The 24,093-nt window shown below is 31.2% G+C and overlaps 2 protein-coding genes across 2 annotated transcripts in view; both read left to right on the top strand.

Annotated features, from left to right (window-relative positions):
* The window catches only part of LOC144843257 (VWFA and cache domain-containing protein 1-like), a 29,120-nt gene extending 20,591 nt beyond the window's left edge, over nt 1-8,529 (top strand). Inside the window, exon 18 of the mRNA XM_078700051.1 lies at nt 8,323-8,529. Coding sequence (XP_078556177.1) covers nt 8,323-8,529 — 207 coding nt within the window. The remainder of the gene's footprint in view (nt 1-8,322) is intronic.
* Nucleotides 8,530-12,702: 4,173 nt separating this feature from the next.
* On the top strand, nt 12,703-23,791 carry LOC144842114 (VWFA and cache domain-containing protein 1-like). The gene is made up of 8 exons (XM_078698490.1): nt 12,703-12,780; nt 16,543-16,656; nt 17,448-17,552; nt 18,033-18,213; nt 18,663-18,809; nt 19,541-19,758; nt 20,400-20,515; nt 20,888-23,791. The coding sequence occupies exons 1-8, from the start codon at nt 12,746-12,748 to the stop codon at nt 21,070-21,072; spliced, it is 1,101 nt and encodes a 366-aa protein (XP_078554616.1). The 5' UTR covers nt 12,703-12,745; the 3' UTR covers nt 21,073-23,791.
* Nucleotides 23,792-24,093: the final 302 nt, after the last annotated feature.

Below are 24,093 nucleotides of genomic sequence, written 5' to 3'. Positions count from 1 at the left end.
AATGATCACCTATTGTTATTGTATAAAATCTTTATTATTATTTTTTTTTTTCTTTTTATTGTTTCTGTACACTATTTTGTGTAACAATTATCTCAAAAAGTTTAATGTCAATGATTACAAAAATTTCAGAATATCTTTCAAATAATATAACTTAATCCTAATAAGCTTTCCAGCATGATCACTCATCCGTGACGACATTTATACGCCATTTTGCGAAATCACATTATCAATCATATCTCCATAATTCATTATCACATATTAATGAAATTTACTACACGTAAACTTCAGATCAAGGGTAAAAATATTAGCAAATAAAAACGCACGCGCACGTAGGTTCATGCGCGTGATATCGCGCGTTAAAAATTTAAAACGCTCAAAATTAAGTTTTGATCAATTTAGAGCATGAATTAGGCCATTTGCGTGTTTCAAAAAATTACTGCGCAAAAATGCGTTTTTGCGCGCGCGATACTTAAAAAGCGTAAAAAACATGAATTTTTTTTACAAATCTCATTCTACTCACCATCCTTAGTACATTCACCAAATTTGAGTCAGTTCCGACTTAAAATAACGCTATACGAGCACGTTAAAAATGACAAAATGCGCACATTAATTTTACAAAAGTTCTGAAAATGGTGAAAAATAGGTCTTTTTTAAAATGAAAATAATTCTTCAGAATGCAAGATGACCCCCGATTTTTTTAACTTATTCTGGAAGCCATTGAGTTGTAGATATGAATTCATGTACACATTTTACGTACAAAATGTTTTGACGTCATCAAATGGCCACTTGAATTTAAAAATTAGGATTTGTTATCTTTTTGTGTAGATTATCACATTCAACAGAGCGCATCTTGGTTATGTGTGCTCGAATTTCGCACAACTTTCAGTATGTGCTTGCTTAATTAATTATCTTTATCATGAGTTGACACTATCTTCATTTTAATGACGTCATCACGCGTAAAAACTTGAATAACCTAGGCCGTGTAATTTCACCTTCGCAGTAAATTTGAATATCTTACAGCTCTTCAGAATTGAAGGTTACCTTGATGATTATAATTTATTATGAAAGCTGATGAAATGTAGATATTAATTCATATAAAAATTAAGCCTATCGGATGTTGTGACGTTAACATATGGCCAGTTGAAGTGAAAAAGTAGTTTTTTCATATTTTTCGTCAAAGTTATACACAATTCAAAGAGCGCGCACAGCGCTTCTACGTGCCAAATTTTTTTCCAAATCTTATATTTTTTTGCTCAATTAATTATCTTTCGAAATTGTCATCTTAAAGTTTAGTTTGATAACGTCATCATGCCAAAAAATTAGAACATGTGTGTCCCGTAATTTCACCTATGCTACACTGTATATAGATATACAGTATATACTGTACATATTGTATATGGCATATAGGCACAACTCAGCACTATAAGCATATAATAGGATGGCATACATCAACATTTTCCAATCGTATGTTAACGTACGTGCATGTTTAAAAAAAATTAATTTCAGTAAAATGATAAAAATGATCACCTATAATTCGTCAAAGTGACGAATTAAATTCTAGTTAGGTGATCATTTAGAATAAAATGATCACCTATTGTTATTGTATCAAATCTTTATTCTTCTTCTTATTCTTATTATTTATTTCTCTCTGTACAAATTTGTGTAACAATTATCTCAAAAAGTTAAATGTCAATGATCACAAATTTTTCACAATGTCTTTTAAATACTTTAACTTAACCATAATAAGCTTTTCAGTGTGATCACTCAACCGTGACGTCATTAATACGCGATTTTGTGAAATCACATTATCAATCATATCTCCATAATTCATTATCACATATTAATGAAATTCACTACACGTAAACTTCAGGTCAAGGGTAAAAATATTAGCAAATAAAAACTCGCGCGTTTCAAGGTCATGCGCGTGGAATCGCGCGTTAAAATTTTAAAAAGCTCAAAATTAAGTTTTGATCAATTTAGAGCATGAAATAGGCCATTTGCGTGTTTTAAAAAATTACTGCGCAAAAACATGTTTTTGCGCACGGGATTTTTAAAAAGCGTAAAAAATAAAATTTGATGTACACATCACATTCTACTCATAATCCTTAGTACATTCTCCGACTTTGAGTCCATTCAGACTTAAAATAACGCTATACGAGCACGTTAAAAATGACAAAATGCGCACATTAATTGTACAAAAGTGCTAAAAATGGTAAAAAGTAGGGCCTTTTTAAAATGAATATAACTCTTCAGAATGGAAGATGACCCCCAATTTTTTTAACTTAATATGGAAGCAAATGAGTTGTAGATATAAATGTATATACACATTAGACGTACAAAATGATATGACGTCATCAAAAGGCCACTTGAATTTAAAAATTAGTAATTTTTATCTTTTTGTGTGGGTTATCACATTCAATAGAGCGCATCTCCGTTATTTGAACCAAATTTTTGCACAAATTTTAGTATGTGCTTGCTCAATTAATTATCTTTCTCATGAGTTGTCAACATTTTTATTTTGATGACGTCATCACGCGTAAAAACTTAAAAAACCAAGGTCGTGTATTTTCAGCTACACCATACATTTGAATATCTTACAGCTCTTCAGAATTAAAGGTGACCTTGAAGATTATAATTTATTATAAAAGCTGATGAAATGTAGATATGAATTCATATAAAAATTAGGCCTATCGGATGTTGTGACATTATGAAATGGTCAGTTGAAGTTAAAAAGTAGTTTTTTTCTCTCTTTCGTCAAATGTATACAAATTTCAAAGAGCGCGCATTGCGCTTCTACGTGTCAAATTCTCTTCCAATCCGTATATTTATTTGCTCAATTCATTATCTTTCGAAATTGTCATCTTCGAGTTTATTATGATAATTCCATCATACCAACAAATTAGAACATGATGTGGGTCCCGTAATTTCACCTATGCTACACTGTATATAGATATACAGTATATACTGTATTGTATATAACACATAATAGGTACAACTCAGCACTATAAGTGTATATGCATCATGTCATAGGATGGCGTACATTTACGATCGCATGTTAACGTACATGCATGTTTAAAAAATGTTAATTTCATTAAAATGATGAAAATGATCACCTATAATTCGTCAAAGTGACGAATTAAATTCTAGTGAGAAATTGTTTTTATATATAAAAAAAATGTTTCGTCGCAATTTCTGTCTGTACAGATTTTGTGTAACAAATATCTCAAAAAGTTTAATGTCAATGATTACCAAAATTTCAGAATTTCTTTCAAATATTTTAACTTAGTCCTAATAAGCTTTTCAGCGTGATCACTCATGCGTGACGTCATTTATACGCCATTTTGTGAAATCACATTATCAATCATATCTCCATAATTAATTATCACATAGTAATGAAATTCACTACACGTAAACTTCAGGTCAATGGTAAAAATATTAGCAAATAAAAAGGCACGCGCACGTAGGGTCATTCGCGTGAAATCGCGTGTTAAAAATTTAAAATGCTCAAAATTACGTTTTGATCAACTTAGAGCATGAATTAGGCCATTTGCGTGTTTTAAAAAATTACTGCGCAAAAACACGTTTTTGCGCGTGCGTACATAGAAAGTGTAAAAAATAACAATTTTTTGTACAAATTGCATTCTACTCATCTAACATAGTACATTCACCAAATTCGAGTCCATTTCGACTTAAAATAGTGCTATACGAGCACGTTGAAAATAACAAAATGCGCACATTAATTTTACATAAGTGCTAAAAATGGTAAAAAATAAGGCCTTTTTAAAATGAATATAACTCTTCAGAATGGAAGGTGACCACCATTTTTTTTAACTTATTATGGAAGCCAATGAGTTGTAGATATAAATGTATATACACATTAGACGTACAAAATGGTATGACCTCATCATTTGGCCATATGAATTTTTAAAATAGGGTTTTTCCCCTTTTGTCATAGACTACCATATTCAGCAGAGCGCAACTTGCTTATCTGTTATCGATTTTCTTTTAATTTTAAATATATTCTACATCAACCAATTATGTTACTCATGAGTTGCTAATATTTTCATTTTGATGACGTCATCATGTGTTAAAATTTGAATAACGGTGGTAACGTAATTTCACCTACAATGTATATTTGAATACCTTACAGCTCTTCTGAATTAAAGTTGACCTTGATGTTTGTAACTTATTATGAGAGCTGGTGAAATGTAGATATGAATTCATATAAAAATTAAGCCTATCAAATCTTGTGATGTTATCATATGGCCAGTTGAAGTTAAAAAGCAATTTTTTCATCTCTTTCGTCAAAGTTACACAAATTTTAAAGAGCGCGCACCGCACTTCTACGTGCCAAATTTTCTTCCAATTGTTATATTTTATTGCTCAATTCATCATCTTTCGATATTGTTATCCACAAGTTAATTTTGATAATGTCATCAGAACCAAAAAATTAGAACATGATGTGTGTCCGTAATTTCACTAATGCTACACTGTATATAGATATACAGTATATACTGTACATAATGTATATGGCATATAATAGGCACAACTCAGCACTATAAGCGTATAATAGGATGGCATAAATCAACATTTTACAATCGTATGTTAACATACGTGCATGTTTAAAAATATTAATGTCAATAAAATTATAAAAATGATCACCTATAATTCGTCAAAGTGACGAATTAAATTCTAGTTTTTTTTATTAGGTGATCATTTAGAATGCTAAATGATCACCTATTGTTATTGTATGAAATCTTTATTTTTTTTCTTTTTATTGTTTCTGTACACTATTTTGTGTAACAATTATCTCAAAAAGTTTAATGTCAATGATTACCAAAATTTCAGAATATCTTTCAAATAATATAACTTAATCCTAATAAGCTTTCCAGCATGATCACTCATCCGTGACGACATTTATACGCCATTTTGCGAAATCACATTATCAATCATATCTCCATAATTCATTATCACATATTAATGAAATTCACTACACGTAAACTTCAGGTCAAGGGTAAAAATATTAGCAAATAAAAACGCACGCGCACGTAGGTTCATGCGCGTGATATCGCGCGTTAAAAATTTAAAACGCTCAAAATTAAGTTTTGATCAATTTAGAGCATGAATTAGGCCATTTGCGTGTTTCAAAAAATTACTGCGCAAAAATGCGTTTTTGCGCGCGCGATACTTAAAAAGCGTAAAAAATATGAATTTTTTTTACAAATCTCATTCTACTCACCATCCTTAGTACATTCACCAAATTTGAGTCAGTTCCGACTTAAAATAACGCTATACGAGCACGTTAAAAATGACAAAATGCGCATATTAATTTTACAAAAGTTCTGAAAATGGTGAAAAATAGGTCTTTTTTAAAATGAAAATAATTCTTCAGAATGCAAGATGACCCCCGATTTTTTTAACTTATTCTGGAAGCCATTGAGTTGTAGATATGAATTCATGTACACACTTTACGTACAAAATGTTTTGACGTCATCAAATGGCCACTTGAATTTAAAAATTAGGATTTGTTATCTTTTTGTGTAGATTATCACATTCAACAGAGCGCATCTTGGTTATGTGTGCTCGAATTTCGCACAACTTTCAGTATGTGCTTGCTTAATTAATTATCTTTATCATGAGTTGACACTATCTTCATTTTAATGACGTCATCACGCGTAAAAACTTGAATAACGTAGGCCGTGTAATTTCACCTTCGCAGTAAATTTGAATATCTTACAGCTCTTCAGAATTGAAGGTTACCTTGATGATTATAATTTATTATGAAAGCTGATGAAATGTAGATATTAATTCATATAAAAATTAAGCCTATCGGATGTTGTGACGTTAACATATGGCCAGTTGAATTGAAAAAGTAGTTTTTTCAAATTTTTCGTCAAAGTTATACACAATTCAAAGAGCGCGCACAGTGCTTCTACGTGCCAAATTTTTTTCAAAATCTTATATTTTTTTGCTCAATTAATTATCTTTCGAAATTGTCATCTTAAAGTTTAGTTTGATAACGTCATCATGCCAAAAAATTAGAACATGTGTGTCCCGTAATTTCACCTATGCTACACTGTATATAGTGTACATATTGTATATGGCATATAGGCACAACTCAGCACTATAAGCATATAATAGGATGGCATACATCAACATTTTCCGATCGTATGTTAACGTACGTGCATGTTTAAAAAAATTAATTTCAGTAAAATGATAAAAATGATCACCTATAATTCGTCAAAGTGACGAATTAAATTCTAGTTTTTTTTATTTTTTTTCTTTTTTTTCTTTTTATTGTTTCTGTACACTATTTTGTGTAACAATTATCTAAAAAAGTTTAATGTCAATGATTACAAAAATTTCAGAATATCTTTCAAATAATATAACTTAATCCTAATAAGCTTTCCAGCGTGATCACTCATCCGTGACGACATTTATACGCCATTTTGCGAAATCACATTATCAATCATATCTCCAAAATTCATTATCACATATTAATGGAATTCACTACACGTAAACTTCAGATCAAGGGTAAAAATATTAGCAAATAAAAACGCACGCGCACGTAGGTTCATGCGCGTGATATCGCGCGTTAAAAATTTAAAACGCTCAAAATTAAGTTTTGATCAATTTAGAGCATGAATTAGGCCATTTGCGTGTTTCAATAAATTACTGCGCAAAAATGCGTTTTTGCGCGCGCGATACTTAAAAAGCGTAAAAAATATGAATTTTTTTTACAAATCTCATTCTACTCACCATCCTTAGTACATTCACCAAATTTGAGTCAGTTCCGACTTAAAATAACGCTATACGAGCACGTTAAAAATGACAAAATGCGCATATTAATTTTACAAAAGTTCTGAAAATGGTGAAAAATAGGTCTTTTTTAAAATGAAAATAATTCTTCAGAATGCAAGATGACCCCCGATTTTTTTAACTTATTCTGGAAGCCATTGAGTTGTAGATATGAATTCATGTACACACTTTACGTACAAAATGTTTTGACGTCATCAAATGGCCACTTGAATTTAAAAATTAGGATTTGTTATCTTTTTGTGTAGATTATCACATTCAACAGAGCGCATCTTGGTTATGTGTGCTCGAATTTCGCACAACTTTCAGTATGTGCTTGCTTAATTAATTATCTTTATCATGAGTTGACACTATCTTCATTTTAATGACGTCATCACGCGTAAAAACTTGAATAACGTAGGCCGTGTAATTTCACCTTCGCAGTAAATTTGAATATCTTACAGCTCTTCAGAATTGAAGGTTACCTTGATGATTATAATTTATTATGAAAGCTGATGAAATGTAGATATTAATTCATATAAAAATTAAGCCTATCGGATGTTGTGACGTTAACATATGGCCAGTTGAAGTGAAAAAGTAGTTTTTTCATATTTTTCGTCAAAGTTATACACTATTCAAAGAGCGCGCACAGCGCTTCTACGTGCCAAATTTTTTTCCAAATCTTATATTTTTTTGCTCAATTAATTATCTTTCGAAATTGTCATCTTAAAGTTTAGTTTGATAACGTCATCATGCCAAAAAATTAGAACATGTGTGTCCCGTAATTTCACCTATGCTACACTGTATATAGATATACAGTATATACTGTACATATTGTATATGGCATATAGGCACAACTCAGCACTATAAGCATATAATAGGATGGCATACATCAACATTTTCCGATCGTATGTTAACGTACGTGCATGTTTAAAAAAAATTAATTTCAGTAAAATGATAAAAATGATCACCTATAATTCGTCAAAGTGACGAATTAAATTCTAGTTTGTATTTTATGTTTGTTATGATGGAAATAAAGATTGATTGATTGATTGATATTTTATGGTGCACATTTCTCAGGGTTATATTAGTAGACATAAGTTTGATCATTTGATCAACTACACTCAAACTTTAGTACTGGTTATGTACGTCAACGAGTGGTTTTCTCCGAACCAGTCATTCATTCATACAATAGTGAATTGAATGGAGCCAATGACATTTTTAGAAAATAGAATAGATTAGTACAATGTTTTAAAACTACAGTAGAACCCATAAGGAACCCTTCAAGACAAAATGTACCCTTATTAGAAGTGTCCCTTGAATAGGAGTTGGCTGTAATTGAACATTCATTTCACAAGGAATTGTCCTCATCATAGGAATGTCCCCTTAGTGTCCCTATAAAGGAGTTTTTTTGTACAACAAGCAAATTGTCTTTCAATTGATTCTCATATCTGCCTCAATTAAAAAATGACATGGTTTGATTTTTTTTTTTTTCTGATTTATTGAAAGATTATATCTTCATTTCAGGATGGTATCAGAGATGAGGTTTTTATCACTCATTTAATAGATGATACATGGTTAAGTGATGCGAACAATGATAATGTTGCAACGCGTTATAGTCCATGGGCTGGAGGGGGTTACCGTGCACCCCCCCCACAGTTAAACTTCTTTGGTATCATTTTCTTCCCACGGACATATAGAGTGAAAAAATCGATGTTAACAAGAAAAATATAGGGATGCATTGTATGTACTTGCGTCATTTGTAATGATCATCAGTGTTTTATCTTCAAATATTTTTTGGGGTAGGGGGTAACATTTATCCTAATAACCCAAGAATCCAACATCTAATTAGTATTATCTTAGTAACATTGTGTAGCATACATCTTTTAAAATCTTTTAAAATTTAAATAAAATTAATCGGAAGATTATTAAGGTCAGTAGAGGTCAAAAGGTCATTGACCTTTTGCAAAATGCAAATTTTTCCCAAAATATAGATAAATTTCAATATCGTATCTACAATTTTCAATATTTTTTATCTTAATTGTGTTTTACTTGTGCTTACTGACATATTGAATAAGAAAATATATGTTAACAAGATAAAAATTGCAGTTCATTATATACAAATTGTTATTTTTTATTGTTAAAAATTGCAATAAAAATACATTTTTTGGGGTAGGGGGTAACAATAATAGCAATAACCCAAGAATCAAACATCTAATTAGTATGATCTTGGTGTCGTTGTGTAGCATTCATGTTTTTTAATCATATAAAATTTGAATAAAATTAATCGAACCATTTTTAAGGTCAGTAGAGGTCAAAAGGTCACTGACCTTTTGCAAAATTGCAAATATTTGCCATAATGAGATACATTTCAATATCAAATCTCCAATTTTCAATATTTTTTATTTTAATTGTGTTTTACTTGTGTTTACTGACATATTGAATAACAAAATATGTGTTAACATGAACAAAATTGCACTGTATTAATACCATTATCATGTAATGTTGTTATTCTTCAAAATTACAATAAAAAGACATCTTTGGGGTAGGGGGTAACATTTATCCTAATAACCCAAGAATCCAACACCTAATTAGTATTATCTTGGTACCATTGTGTAGCATACATCTTTTAAAATCTTATAAAATTTAAATAAAATTAATCGGACGATTAGTAGGGTCAGTAGAGGTCAAAAGGTCATTGACCTTTTACAAAAATGCACATTTTTGCCAAAATATAGATAAATTTCAACATAGTATCTACAATTTTCAATATGTTTTATCTTAATTGTGTTTTACTTGTGCTTACTGACATATTGAATAAGAAATTATATGTTAACAAGATTAAAATTGCAGTTCATTATACATAAATTATCATTTTTTATTGTTAAAAATTGCAATAAAAATACATTTTTTGGGGTAGGGTGGAACATTAATAGCAATAACCCAAGAATCAAACATCTAATTAGTATGATCTTGGTGTCGTTGAGTAGCATTCGTGTTTTTTAATCATATAGAATTTTAATAAAATTAATTGAACCATGTTTAAGGTCAGTAGAGGTCAAAAAGGTCACTGACCTTTTTCAAAATTGCAAATATTTGCCATAATGAGATACATTTCAATATCAAATCTCCAATTTTTTCAATACTTTTTATTTTAATTGTGTTTTACTTGTGTTTACTGACATTGAATAACAAAATGTGTGTTAACATGAAAAAAATTGCAGTGCATTAATACCATTGTCATGTAATTTTATTATTCTTCAAAATTGCAATAAAAAGACATTTTTGGGGTAGGGGGTAGCATTAATACCAATAACTCAAGAATCTAACATCTAATTAGTACGATCTTGGTATTGATGTGTACCATATATGTTTTTGTAATCATGTAGAAATTAAATGAAATTAATCGACCGATTACTAAGGTCAGTAGAGGTCAATAGGTCACTGACCTTTTGCAAAAATGTAATTTTTTGGCAAAATGAGATATATTTCAAAATCAGATCTCCAATTCTCGATATTTTTTTATTTGAATTGTCTTTTACTTGTGCTTACTAACATATTGAATAAGAAAATGTGTGTTAAGATAAAAAATTGCAGTACATTGTATAAAAATTGTCAATTATTAATTGTTAAAAATTGCAATAAAAAGACATTTTTGGGGTAGCGGGTAACATTTATAAGAATAACCCAAGAATCAAACATCTAATTTGTATGTTCTTGGTATCGTTGTGTAGCATTTTGTTTAATTTTATTTATAATAATGCATAATTTTTATTTGAAATTCTACACAACGATACCAAGAACATACAAATTAGATGTTTGATACTTGGGTTATTCTTATAAATATTACCCGCTACCCCAAAAATGTCTTTATATTGCAATTTATAACAATTAATAATTGACAATTTTTATACAATGTACTGCAATTTTTTATCTTAACACACATTTTCTTATTCAATATGTTGGTAAGCACAAGTAAAAGACAATTCAAATAAAAAAATATCGAGAATTGGAGATCTGATTTTGAAATATATCTCATTTTGCCAAAAAAATTACATTTTTGCAAAAGGTCAGTGACCTTTTGACCTCTACTGACCTTAGTAATCGGTCGATTAATTTCATTTAATTTCTACATGATTACAAAAACATATATGGTACACATCAATACCAAGATCGTACTAATTAGATGTTAGATTCTTGAGTTATTGGTATTAATGCTACCCCCTACCCCAAAAATGTCTTTTTATTGCAATTTTGAAGAATAATAAAATTACATGACAATGGTATTAATGCACTGCAATTTTTTTCATGTTAACACACATTTTGTTATTCAATGTCAGTAAACACAAGTAAAACACAATTAAAATAAAAAGTATTGAAAAAATTGGAGATTTGATATTGAAATGTATCTCATTATGGCAAATATTTGCAATTTTGAAAAAGGTCAGTGACCTTTTTGACCTCTACTGACCTTAAACATGGTTCAATTAATTTTATTAAAATTCTATATGATTAAAAAACACGAATGCTACTCAACGACACCAAGATCATACTAATTAGATGTTTGATTCTTGGGTTATTGCTATTAATGTTCCACCCTACCCCAAAAAATGTATTTTTATTGCAATTTTTAACAATAAAAAATGATAATTTATGTATAATGAACTGCAATTTTAATCTTGTTAACATATAATTTCTTATTCAATATGTCAGTAAGCACAAGTAAAACACAATTAAGATAAAACATATTGAAAATTGTAGATACTATGTTGAAATTTATCTATATTTTGGCAAAAATGTGCATTTTTGTAAAAGGTCAATGACCTTTTGACCTCTACTGACCCTACTAATCGTCCGATTAATTTTATTTAAATTTTATAAGATTTTAAAAGATGTATGCTACACAATGGTACCAAGATAATACTAATTAGATGTTGGATTCTTGGGTTATTAGGATAAATGTTACCCCCTACCCCAAAGATGTCTTTTTATTGTAATTTTGAAGAATAACAACATTACATGATAATGGTATTAATACAGTGCAATTTTGTTCATGTTAACACATATTTTGTTATTCAATATGTCAGTAAACACAAGTAAAACACAATTAAAATAAAAAATATTGAAAATTGGAGATTTGATATTGAAATGTATCTCATTATGGCAAATATTTGCAATTTTGCAAAAGGTCAGTGACCTTTTGACCTCTACTGACCTTAAAAATGGTTCGATTAATTTTATTCAAATTTTATATGATTAAAAAACATGAATGCTACACAACGACACCAAGATCATACTAATTAGATGTTTGATTCTTGGGTTATTGCTATTATTGTTACCCCCTACCCCAAAAAATGTATTTTTATTGCAATTTTTAACAATAAAAAATAACAATTTGTATATAATGAACTGCAATTTTTATCTTGTTAACATATATTTTCTTATTCAATATGTCAGTAAGCACAAGTAAAACACAATTAAGATAAAAAATATTGAAAATTGTAGATACGATATTGAAATTTATCTATATTTTGGGAAAAATTTGCATTTTGCAAAAGGTCAATGACCTTTGACCTCTACTGACCTTAATAATCTTCCGATTAATTTTATTTAAATTTTAAAAGATTTTAAAAGATGTATGCTACACAATGTTACTAAGATAATACTAATTAGATGTTGGATTCTTGGGTTATTAGGATAAATGTTACCCCCTACCCCAAAAAATATTTGAAGATAAAACACTGATGATCATTACAAATGACGCAAGTACATACAATGCATCCCTATATTTTTCTTGTTAACATCGATTTTTTCACTCTATATGTCCGTGGGAAGAAAATGATACCAAAGAAGTTTAACTGTGGGGGGGGTGCACGGTAACCCCCTCCAGCCCATGGACTATTATATCGGCACAGCCAACGGCGTGTTGCGATTTTACCCCGGATTCAGAATGAATAAGTATCGAGATTTTACAAATGAACAATGGTACAGTATATACTCAGTTAATTTTTCCAGCCCAAATGTTGATTTATTTGTCATTTTACATGCTGAAATTGATCAAAATATATCAAGGATAATACTAGAGTAACTCCAAAAAGAGTTTCTTTGGATAGCCTGAAAAGTAAAAGGGAAGTGATGGTAAATGCAAAAAAACTTAGAAGCACGGATCACGCATTTCTAAAGAACATTTATATTAATCCTGATAGATCAAAAAAAGAGAGGCAAATGAACTATGAATTAAGACAGGAACTAAGAACAAGGAAAGATAACGGTGAGATTGATCTTGTTATAAGAAGAGGTAAAATTGTGAAGCGGGATAGCGAACTGGCGTTTGATCGTTTTCGAGGCCCTAGTTCATCAGCATAAAGAATTTTCGAATACAGAATCTTTTTGTTTGGAAGAAAATTATTTTAACTTAGAAAGAAAAGTGAAACAAAAATTTATAAGAAGAAAAAAATGTACAGAGGACAAGAAAAAATTTAAAGCTTTTATAGAAGGATTAAAGCAGAATAAATCTAGTTTAAGAAACGATGACATTGTTGATTTTTATGAGAAGTCGTTGAAATTTCTTTACACAAATGCAGATGCCCTGAGAAATAAAATAGGTGAGTTACGTGATGTCACAAATCAAAGGAAACCTGATGTGGTTGCAATCACAGAAGTAAATAACAAAACTTGTACAGACATATTGGAAGTTGAGTTAAGCATCAAGGGATATACAAAATTTGATTCTGGCAGAAGTGGTAGAGGTGTGGTTATTTTTGCGAAGGAAGAGCTGAATGCCAGTATCTGTAACGAGTTACTGAATTTAAATTTTGTGGAAGCACTATGGATCAAAATTGAAACAAATAAAAGGCAACAACTATTATGCGGATGTATTTACAGAAGTCCTAACAGTATTGACGAAAATAATCAAGCGTTACTATCTGCTATCGACAAAGCAAGTGAACTAAATGGTATTTCTGATTTAATCATGTTAGGAGATTTCAATTTTCCTGAAATTGATTGGATTTCTTGGAGTACTAATAAAAATGAAACACATAAAAGTAATCGGTTTATAGAATGCCTTAGAGATAATTTTCTATGCCAGTGTATACAGCAACCAACACGATTTCGAGATGGTCAAACACCTAACATACTCGACTTAGTAATCACCATGGATGAAACCAAAATAAGTGATATTGAGATAGGTCCACCATTAGGAAAAAGCGACCACGTAACAATCTTGTTTTCATATGACTGTGTAACTAAAATACAAGAGAAAATGGAATACAAGCTAAATTTCAACAAGGGTGACTATATTAAAATGAAAGAATTGATTACTGAGGTGGACTACCAATTTGAAAATACAAATGTTGAAGAGGCCTGTGAAGCTTTAAATCAATCAATAAGAAATGCTGTTCAGATCTGTATTCCCAAGTCAAACATAAAAAAAGAAAATAAACCTATCTGGATGACTGGTGACGTTCAGAGGAAAATTAAAATGAAACACAATGCATGGAAAAAGTTTACAAGGTCTAGACAACAGAAAGATTATGACAGTTACAAAAAGGCAAGAAATATAGTAACAGGTGAAAAAAGGGCAGCAAAGATTGCACTTGAGCGGAAAATATGCAATGAAGTAAAAACTAATCCTAAAAGTTTCTGGAAATATGTAAGAGAGAAAACCAAAACATCTCAATCTATTGGATTGGTGAAGGATGGAAAGGGTAATATGGCTGATGACAATCAGCATAAAGCTGAAATTTTCAACGCATTTTTCACAAGTGTATTCACAAATGAAGACCTCGAGTCATTGCCAGAAGTTACACCAAGAGTTGACGTGGATGACCATTTGGATTCAATTGAAGTGACAAAGGAGGAAGTGCTTTCATGCCTTCAGCAGATTAACTCAAATAAATCAGCTGGACCAGACGACGTGCACCCAAGAGTACTGAAGGAACTTAAAGAAATTGTTGCAACTCCATTGACATCAATATACAACAAATCACTATCGACTGGACAGTTACCGGAGTGCTGGAAATGTGCCAATGTAGTACCAATTTTTAAGAAAGGGGACAAGACGGAGGTTGGAAACTACAGGCCAGTAAGTTTGACATCTGTCATATGTAAACTTTTGGAATCAATTGTGAGAGACAAAATTATACAGTTTTTAAATGATAGAAACCTTATTATAAAAGCACAGCATGGGTTTCGGAAAGGTAGATCTTGCGTCACACAATTGCTGGAGGTGATGGAAGAATGGACAAAATTGCTGGATGCAGGAGAAAACTTTGATGCTGTATATTTGGATTTCAGTAAGGCGTTCGATTCTATCCCCCACCAGAGATTAATAACAAAATTGGAAGCGTACGGAATAAAAGGAAACCTACTGAGATGGATACATCAATTTTTGACAGGGAGGAGACAAAGAGTTAGAGTGGCCGCAGCATTTTCTGAATGGTCTACGGTTAAAAGTGGAGTCCCTCAAGGCAGCGTATTAGGCCCTTTATTATTTATAATTTACATAAACGACCTACCTGATGCAGTTAAATCTAAAGTATGGATGTTTGCAGATGACACTAAGATGTTTAATGTAGTGCATGAAAACAGAAATGATACTGTTCAAAATGATCTCAAGGCATTATCCGATTGGTCTAAAAGATGGCAGCTGAAATTCAACATCAAAAAATGTAAAGTAATACATTATGGAAATTCAAATCCACAAATGCAATTCACTATGCCAACAGAGGAAGGTGACGAGGATCTGCCAAATGCCAATACTGAAAAGGACCTTGGAGTCACTTTTGATCAGTCTTTAAAATTTTCACTACAAACGAATGAAGCTGTAAATAAAGCAAATAGACTCATTGGACTGGTAAGGCGATCTTTTGCTTACATGGATAAGGATATGTTCCTGCCCCTTTATAAAAGTATAATTCGACCTCATCTGGAATACGCAAGCTGTATATGGTACCCTCTCCTAAAAGGTGATTTGGATAAGCTTGAAAGAGTGCAGCGTAGGGCCACTAAAATTGTCAAAAAGTTACAAGATAAATCTTACGATCAGAGATTAAAAGAGCTTGGACTACCTACACTGAATTACAGAAGAAGAAGAGCGGACATTATACAAGTGTTTAAAATTATCAAGGGCTTAGATGATATTGAAGCCGAAATCTTTTTTGATTTTAGAGAGGACAGTAGAACAAGGGGCCATAAATTCAAATTAAGAAAGCCAAGAGCCCGACTGAAAATCAGAAGCCACTCCTTTTCAAGTAGAATCGTCAACACATGGAACAATCTATACCACACTACAGTACAAGCAGAAAACATAAATGCATTCAAAGATCAACTAAACAATGACAGAGCAATGGGAGATAAATTTTGCTACCAATTCTAGTAAATACAGAAGAAATGGAGGGCGTTTAAAAGGCATTTGCCTTAATCATGAGCCCGAATATTCAAGTAAGATTCAAGTAAGAAATAAAAGGACAGTACACATTTTGAGTTGAAAGAGTCGTGAGTTAAAGCCCTGGCACTAGGTCAGGATTGAACCCTGGACCTTTTAATTAGATGGCAAGCACGTTAACCACCAAGCTATAGCTCCACTCCACACAGTATATATACAAATTTACAAAAGTGTAACCAAAAGCATGAAAATATTTGACAAGGATGTTTTAGTCAATCATAGATATGATTCTATAACATTGATGGAGACAATTATTATAAGATCCTGATATGTCGTTCTTTTGTAATTCAATTGTTTAGGTTTGCCCAAGCAGTACGTTCCAAAGATTCACTTATTATCACCGCATCAAACTTTGATTCATTCCGAGCATCTTACAGGCCAACAGTTTCACTTAGTAGAGCAATAACATTCAGGTATGTACATTTAAATTAAAAATTCAAATTCATCAAATATCTATTTCATCAAATGTTATACAAATAACACAGAGCATAAAATAAGGACCAACCTAGAAGTAAACTTGTCTCATTTTAACATGGTTACAAAAATAATAACAAGTGAGAATAATGAAGCATCAGTAATAGTATATACTAAAAATGAATAATAAGTAATAATATATATTATAATAATAAGTAAAAGTTATTTCTTGAATTCGTTCTTGAATTGAACTTGATTTCTTTTATATTAATAGGAAACTTGTTCCATTGGGCGGGGCAAACAAACAAGTTTTTGTTAGTCTAGGATATGGAATAATACAATTTCAAATATCTATTTGGCGGATTACAAAGTTTGAAGATATTAATAATATGTACAAACATTGTTGCATGCAATTGATTATAATTAGTTTGAAGTATTAAAGGGGCACTTTCCTGTGAAACAAACAATATATGTTTTTACACTATGGCCAACCCTATTTAAGGGACATCCCTAAAGGCATACATGGTTTGTTCCTAAAGTGTCCCTGTTTACTGTATTTTAAAATGTAAACATTCTTCACCAATATTATATATTTATGTATTACAAGGTAGCAATTCTGCTAAAATTTGTTGTTGTTGTTTGGGAACCAAGGGTAGGTTCTTGGTGCAGGCTTTAATAAGGAGAAAATCAACAAGACGTTTGTAACCTCCTTATCATCGTTCATATTAGATGAATTTAATATAAAACAATATGATAATGATGTGTAACTATTTGGTCTCTTTCTTGACAGAGGTTCATCCAAAATCTTTGGAGTGATGGGGATGGATATAACATTAGATTATTTCTACAAAACGATAACAGATTTGTATCCCGATTGTCAAGATTCAACGTACAAGTAAGTTCATTAGAAGCACAGTATAATAAATAATTGACAATTTAAGACTAAATACTATAGTAAACTACCTGACCAATCAAGGGTTGGGTTGACTTGAATCTGGACTGGTTTATTAAATGAGGCAGAGGCGAGTTGAATAGTCCAGGAGATGTAAATAGTTTAAACCTCCCCTGAATAGACCAGCCCATCTTTCAACTATAAATAAAATCTCTCCATTTCTCCGAGTAGACAACTATTTTGTCTCGGGTAAAGGTATTTATCGGCGTCAAGCTGGAAAGTAAAGATATTTGGATTAGGCCCTGTTACAGGGTGGTTTTTAATCGTACAAAGTTCCAAAACATCAATGTGTAATGTCCCCAAATGAAGAATGTATACGAATAATGCATTGATTTTAACTTATTAACCAATAGAATGGCGTACAGCACATTTATTTGTGTTTGGTATATATATATATACTTTCGACTTTATATCTTTTTTCAGTTGTTTTGTAATGGATCGAAGTGGATATCTGATTGTTCATCAAGATCTCTTGTCCATATACAAGAAAACGCACATTGTTGAAAAAGAAAGATTACTGTCTGTTGATTTGATTGAAAGTGGGATTATGGTGCGCAAAGCTTGCATTAATTATCAGGATATTAAAAGACAATACTATTATGAGGTAAACTAAAAATTGTTGTTTCTATTAATTACGAAGTATGATAAAGAATTCATTTATTGTTTTTTCTATAACCTGTTTTTTTAGAATGTTGTTTAAACCATATATATATTGTACTTTGTTTTATCTTAATTTGGTTTTTAATTTATAAAGTGCAAAAAACAAAAGTATTGAAATGTTGAAATGCATTATTTTATTTTAATTTAAAGGAGACTCTTTAACATATCTCTTTTGTAATGAAAAACTGCACCAGTTATCCTTTCTACACTATCAAACTTTATGTGACAACAAAATGTGATGTGCCCATATATGGACATGATGATGTCATCACTACTATATTTAACCATATCACTACCATATTTGGGAACATCAAACTTTTTTTGTCAAATTAGTTTGATAGTGTAGACAGAGCTTTAAGATGGCTACTAAAATATGTTCGTCGTTTGTTTCAGATTATGGACATAGAGGGTGGTGTTCATGACAAATTAAAAAGTATTGATTGCCTTCAGTATCGACTACAAATCATACCAAGGACTAATGCTGTTTTAGTTATCATTTCATTTCAACTGAATTGTAACTACAATTGCTATTGTTCTCCAGTAAGTAATTGATAAAGTGACTAAAGTGGTTCTCACTAGAGATGCAACGCAAGGACGTACGTGCAATGCAAGCGAGTTAACCAATAAGCCTACAAAATCGCATTCATTTAAGCTTGGTTCCCACTAGAACATAATTGTGTTGCGTCTCTAGTGAAAACCAAGAACCAAACATTCACACAGTGCCATAAAACTTAAATTATGAATGTTCTTGATTTTAAAAAATGGTTACTATAAAGCTTGGTTCCCACTAGAGACGTAACGCAAGCGATTGGACCAATGACAAGCGACTGTTCGATTGTAATTGGTCAAACAAACAAACAAGCTTTCTTCTCCCCTAAGAGACCCTTTGTGTCATACAGCTGCCACCAAACGGCACTCATTCGTCTGTCCACAACGACAGGGTTGAGATGGACCAATACACCGGGGTAACTCCCTACTCTTCCAAAAGATTAACTGGGTTCTTTAAAGTGCACATGAGCCAAATGTGTACACAGATTAAAGTTTAAAAATTTCCAGTGCATATATACAGTATGTGACTTGTATCAGGAAGACATAGACCTAGACTGGTTCAAACCGGATGCACAAATTCTTAAAATATTACAGACCCAATTAAATAATACAGAATACTGCTGTGCATTTGATCCACCAAGTACTTGTTCATCATCACATTACTTAAGGCCTATTTTCCACTAGGCAAATCTATTTAACATCATGTTTCTATACTCTTTCAGCTCAATTGTGTATCAGAGGACCCTTCGACGTGTGAATGTCCGTGCGCTGAAAATGAACAATTGTTCGATTATTGTGATTTTAGATATAACGTTGATGAAAACAGTGCTCCTTCTTGCAGTCCCCCATTGTATGTCCAAGAAAAAATTGAAGAGGCCACCTCGGTCGATGGACTTCAAACATGTCTTAATGTTGATTGCAGTGTAAAATCTACATTAAGGTACAGTACAATCATTTCTATAATCAGATAAGCTTGGTTCCCACTTGGACTAAACTAAGGGCATGGCAAGTAATTTGACCAATGGATGACGATGGATTATACGAACTGTCGCTTGTCATTGGTCAACTCGCTTGTTGCGCTTATGTCCTTGAGTTACATCCTAGCGAGAACCAAAAGACATTGTTCTTTTTTTCTTGCTGGTTTCACATTCAATTTCCATGTGTACAAATTATGTTTGTTGTCGCTGCTGTAAATGTCGGCCAACTTAAGTTAAATCTTAAATATTACAAATTTATAAATTACTTTTATATTTAAATATTTATTATTATGTTATAAACCTTTTCAATACTCATTGTGCAATTTGTGATTGGACCGGGACCGTTCTAGAGGTGTTTACCACCTGTTGGTCCCATCCTTCACTGAATGTTCTTTTTATATTCTATTTTTTTTTTGTATGTACATTTCAGTGAGAATTTGAATAAATAAATACAAAAAAATGGAAGTAAAATTCGTTTATGAAATCTGATAGTGAAGACCAGAGCTTTAATATTTAGATTTAATCGTCTACCACTTTCTTTGTTATATCTTAATTTAAATAATAGTTCAATTACAATTAATTCTAAACATAATGTAAATTTTAGCTCATGTTCGAGTAGCTTGGTCTGTGAAATTTGTGATGAATCTAAATGTAAAAGTAATAATGGAAATTGTCAAGGAGATTCTACAAAAAACAGTAACCAAACCGGTGGACAGTTAGGTAAAACAAATTTTTTATATAATTTGACAATAATAAGTTATCTTGCTTTAAGCTCTGTCTACACTATCAACCTTTATGTGACAAAAAAATATTATGTGCCCATATATGGATGTCATATCACTACCATATTTGGGCACATCAAACTTTTATTTGTCAAACTAGTTTGATAGTGTAGACAGAGCTTTAGGGTTTCCATAAAATTAGAAATTAAATTTGGGAGGCATTGTGTATATTGCTTTAGAATTTCATATGGCAATATGGCTAAATTTAAAAGGAAAAAAAAACCAAAATGAGACCAACAGGGTAGGTCCATTATTTTTACACACTACTAAACAACATTAATATGTAAAATAATGTTTATTTTGAATTTAGTTGCAGTGCTGGTCGTAATAGCAATATTTGTTGTGTTTTGTATTGTTGTGTTTGTGGTGTACATTGTTAAGAGGAAGAAAGCACAAAATCCAGATACCCCAGATGAACCGACAGATGAACTGACAGTTGAACCGACAGTTGAACCTATGTACTTGGATATGCAAGACTACGTCACCAATATTTGATTTAATAGCACTATTTTGTAGTAAAATTGTATTTATTGTCAAAATGAACTTTTTAAGTATTATTTAAACTGGACCAGCATTATTTTAAACTATTTAATAAAATGTACATAAATGCAATTTTTAGGTGTAGGTATATTAACTGGACCAACATAAATGCTATTTAGTAAGTAGTCCTAACTAAGGGTCTTATATACTCCGCCACCCCTTGCTAGATGGTAGAGTTACAGTAATAAAATCTGTAGCTTATCATCTGCATCTGTTTTTGGCATACCGCAGGAACATCAAAAACAAACAAGGGGAAGAAAAACACAAACCTTTTAGTGTAAAATCAAACAATGGATTTTATTTGTAAAAAATGAAATTAATACACAATTTACAAACCATAAATGTTTACATTTTTTAAACTGCTTTTTAATTATTCTAAAATAATAAAATGTTCTTCCAAATGATACCAAAATTAACCCCTCCCCTTATGACACTATCACGTCCCTCCCCTACCACTCGCCATACAGCCAATTACCGTAGTTATTAAATCAATTATACAAACATTTCTGAAACAATTACAAATATTTTGTCATGGCTTGTTTTTATTCAAAACTGTAACAAATTACAGTAGAACCTCTATTAAGGGGATACTCTCAGGATACAACAAAGTGTCCCCTTAATAGAGGTTAAAACATATGTTGCCCCTTATTCGTTTCATGGGAAAGTGTCCCCTTAATAGGGGTGTCCCCTTAATAGAGGTTGAACGTAGTGTTAAAACATACGTTTCCCCTTATTCGTTTCATGGGAATGTGTCCCCTTAATAGGGGTGTCCCCTTAATAGAGGTTGAACGTAGTGTTAAAACATACGTTTCCCCTTATTCGTTTCATGGGAATGTGTCCCCTTAATAGGGGTGTCCCCTTAATAGAGGTTGAATGTAGTGTTAAAACATATGTTTCCCCTTATTCGTTTCATGGGAATGTGTCCCCTTAATAGGGGTGTCCCCTTAATAGAGGTTGAACATAGTGTTAAAACATACGTTTCCCCTTATTCGTTTCATGGGAAAGGAGGGGTTCACTGTAATAGTAGTTATTCATTGTCTTTAAACATTTAAAATTACTTTATTACAACATTTTAATACTGATAGTTAAAATGGTACCAAATAATAATAATTATCAAATATAAGATTACAGTTAGTGGAGGGGAGGTAAAACTTTAGTAAAATAACATAAATTTATTTTATGCTTTACATAATGAATTATCATTTATTTGCAAGCAAAAAAATATTTTAAATCCGGTACCAAACTCATGATCGCAATTGTAAATAAGGGCTGAAATAGGCACACCATGTTTCAATAATTGCTCTGCAAGAGCTTAAGTGTATATGGTATATCAATATTTTGCATTAATGTGCTTGATAAATACATTTAGAATTAATTTTATCTCCTATCCTCACACACTAGCATCATCACACACATTTAAAACTATCTCTACTGTAGGACACACACACACACACACCCATCTGCATTAACACCCACCCTCTGTAATTGCAAACTCTTGCACCCTACCCGCCCCAATTGCACTCTACATACACTCTTACAAATGTACCCATATTGTGTTCTTTTCATTATTAATCTTAGTTAATTAAAATGGTTGGTAAAACATTAAACTGTGACTTTTTCTCATTCACTAAATACTACTACATAAATCCAATCGGTAGTTTAAAATGCTACAAATATTTGTTCTAAACAATTTAAATTGAAAATCAAAATATTTAAAGATAAAAAAAGCACCTAAAATGTGTTTTTAAATATTCACTAGATTACACATAATTACATTTTTTTCCGGAAAAACAGTTATCATCAAAGATAATATAAACACAAATAGAAATCGGCAAAAGCAATCGTAGTAAATATAGTAAAATTGGATCATCGATCAAAAGAGCTCAAAATTTGTTTAACCAAACTACGGAATCCACCTGAATTACAGAACAGAAAATAATCTTGTTACCAGGTCGGAAACGATGGAATGGACATACAAAATAAACCAAACGTAATTTTGTGAGGCATATTTAGGGTACATATTATGTAGCCTAAATATAGCTCATGTAGTTAATCCAATGTATCCCATCATGCAAGTGCTTCTCTCACCTACCTAATTACTGTGTTTATATTGTCTTTACCAAATAATAAGTATTGTACATATAAATAAATAATTGGGATTAAGTTTTAAAAATTATTTTTACATGAGGTGTTTTAAAATATTTTTGGCCATAATTAATTGACATACTCAGCTTAAAAGATAAGTTTAATTAATTGTTTATTAATTAAGTTAAATTATTTAAGCTTGGTTCTCACTAGAGACATAACAAAAACGAATTGACCAATCAAAGGCGATGGGTTATGCCAACTGTTACTTGTGATTGGTCAATTCATGTGTGTTGGGTCTCTAGTGGAAACCAAGATATTATAAGGAACAATACACACACTGTATTCTTAAAATGACAAACAAATACCGTTGAAGGAATTAAATTTTAAAATTGGATTTAATATATTCTACTCAATAAATAAGAACAAATATACTATACAACATATAAACATATCTAATGTACAAATAAAACAGTCAAGGTTTACTAGTTCTAGAATTTTATAAATAGTAAAAATTATTTTACACACATTTTTTTTTACAGAAAGTTTAAAAACTCTGTTCATAACAAACATTTTATTTTACCAAAAAAAAAGTGTTAAAAAGTCAAAAAAAGTACAGTACAAGTATGGTTTTCTAGTGTTTTGCAATGTGTTTGATACCTTGATGACTTTTGAATACATAGTGTATAGAGAAATAGTAGACATCCTACTAGTGATGTGGTTGGTTGTATTGTAACTATTTTGTAATAAGAAAATCTGTGAGAGGAAGAAAAGTTTCCCCACAAGACTTGAACTTGGAATTCTACTCGAAATGACTTGCATACTACCATTAGACCACTGGACTTTCAAGGTATGTGCACATATGATTCGATAGCAAACTCATTCACCCTC

Source organism: Antedon bifida, chromosome 5 (assembly GCF_963402885.1).
Source record: "Antedon bifida chromosome 5, ecAntBifi1.1, whole genome shotgun sequence".
Taxonomy (NCBI): Eukaryota; Metazoa; Echinodermata; class Crinoidea; order Comatulida; family Antedonidae; genus Antedon; species Antedon bifida.
Note: the sequence above shows the minus strand (reverse complement) of the source record. Positions and strands in the feature narration are given on the sequence as shown.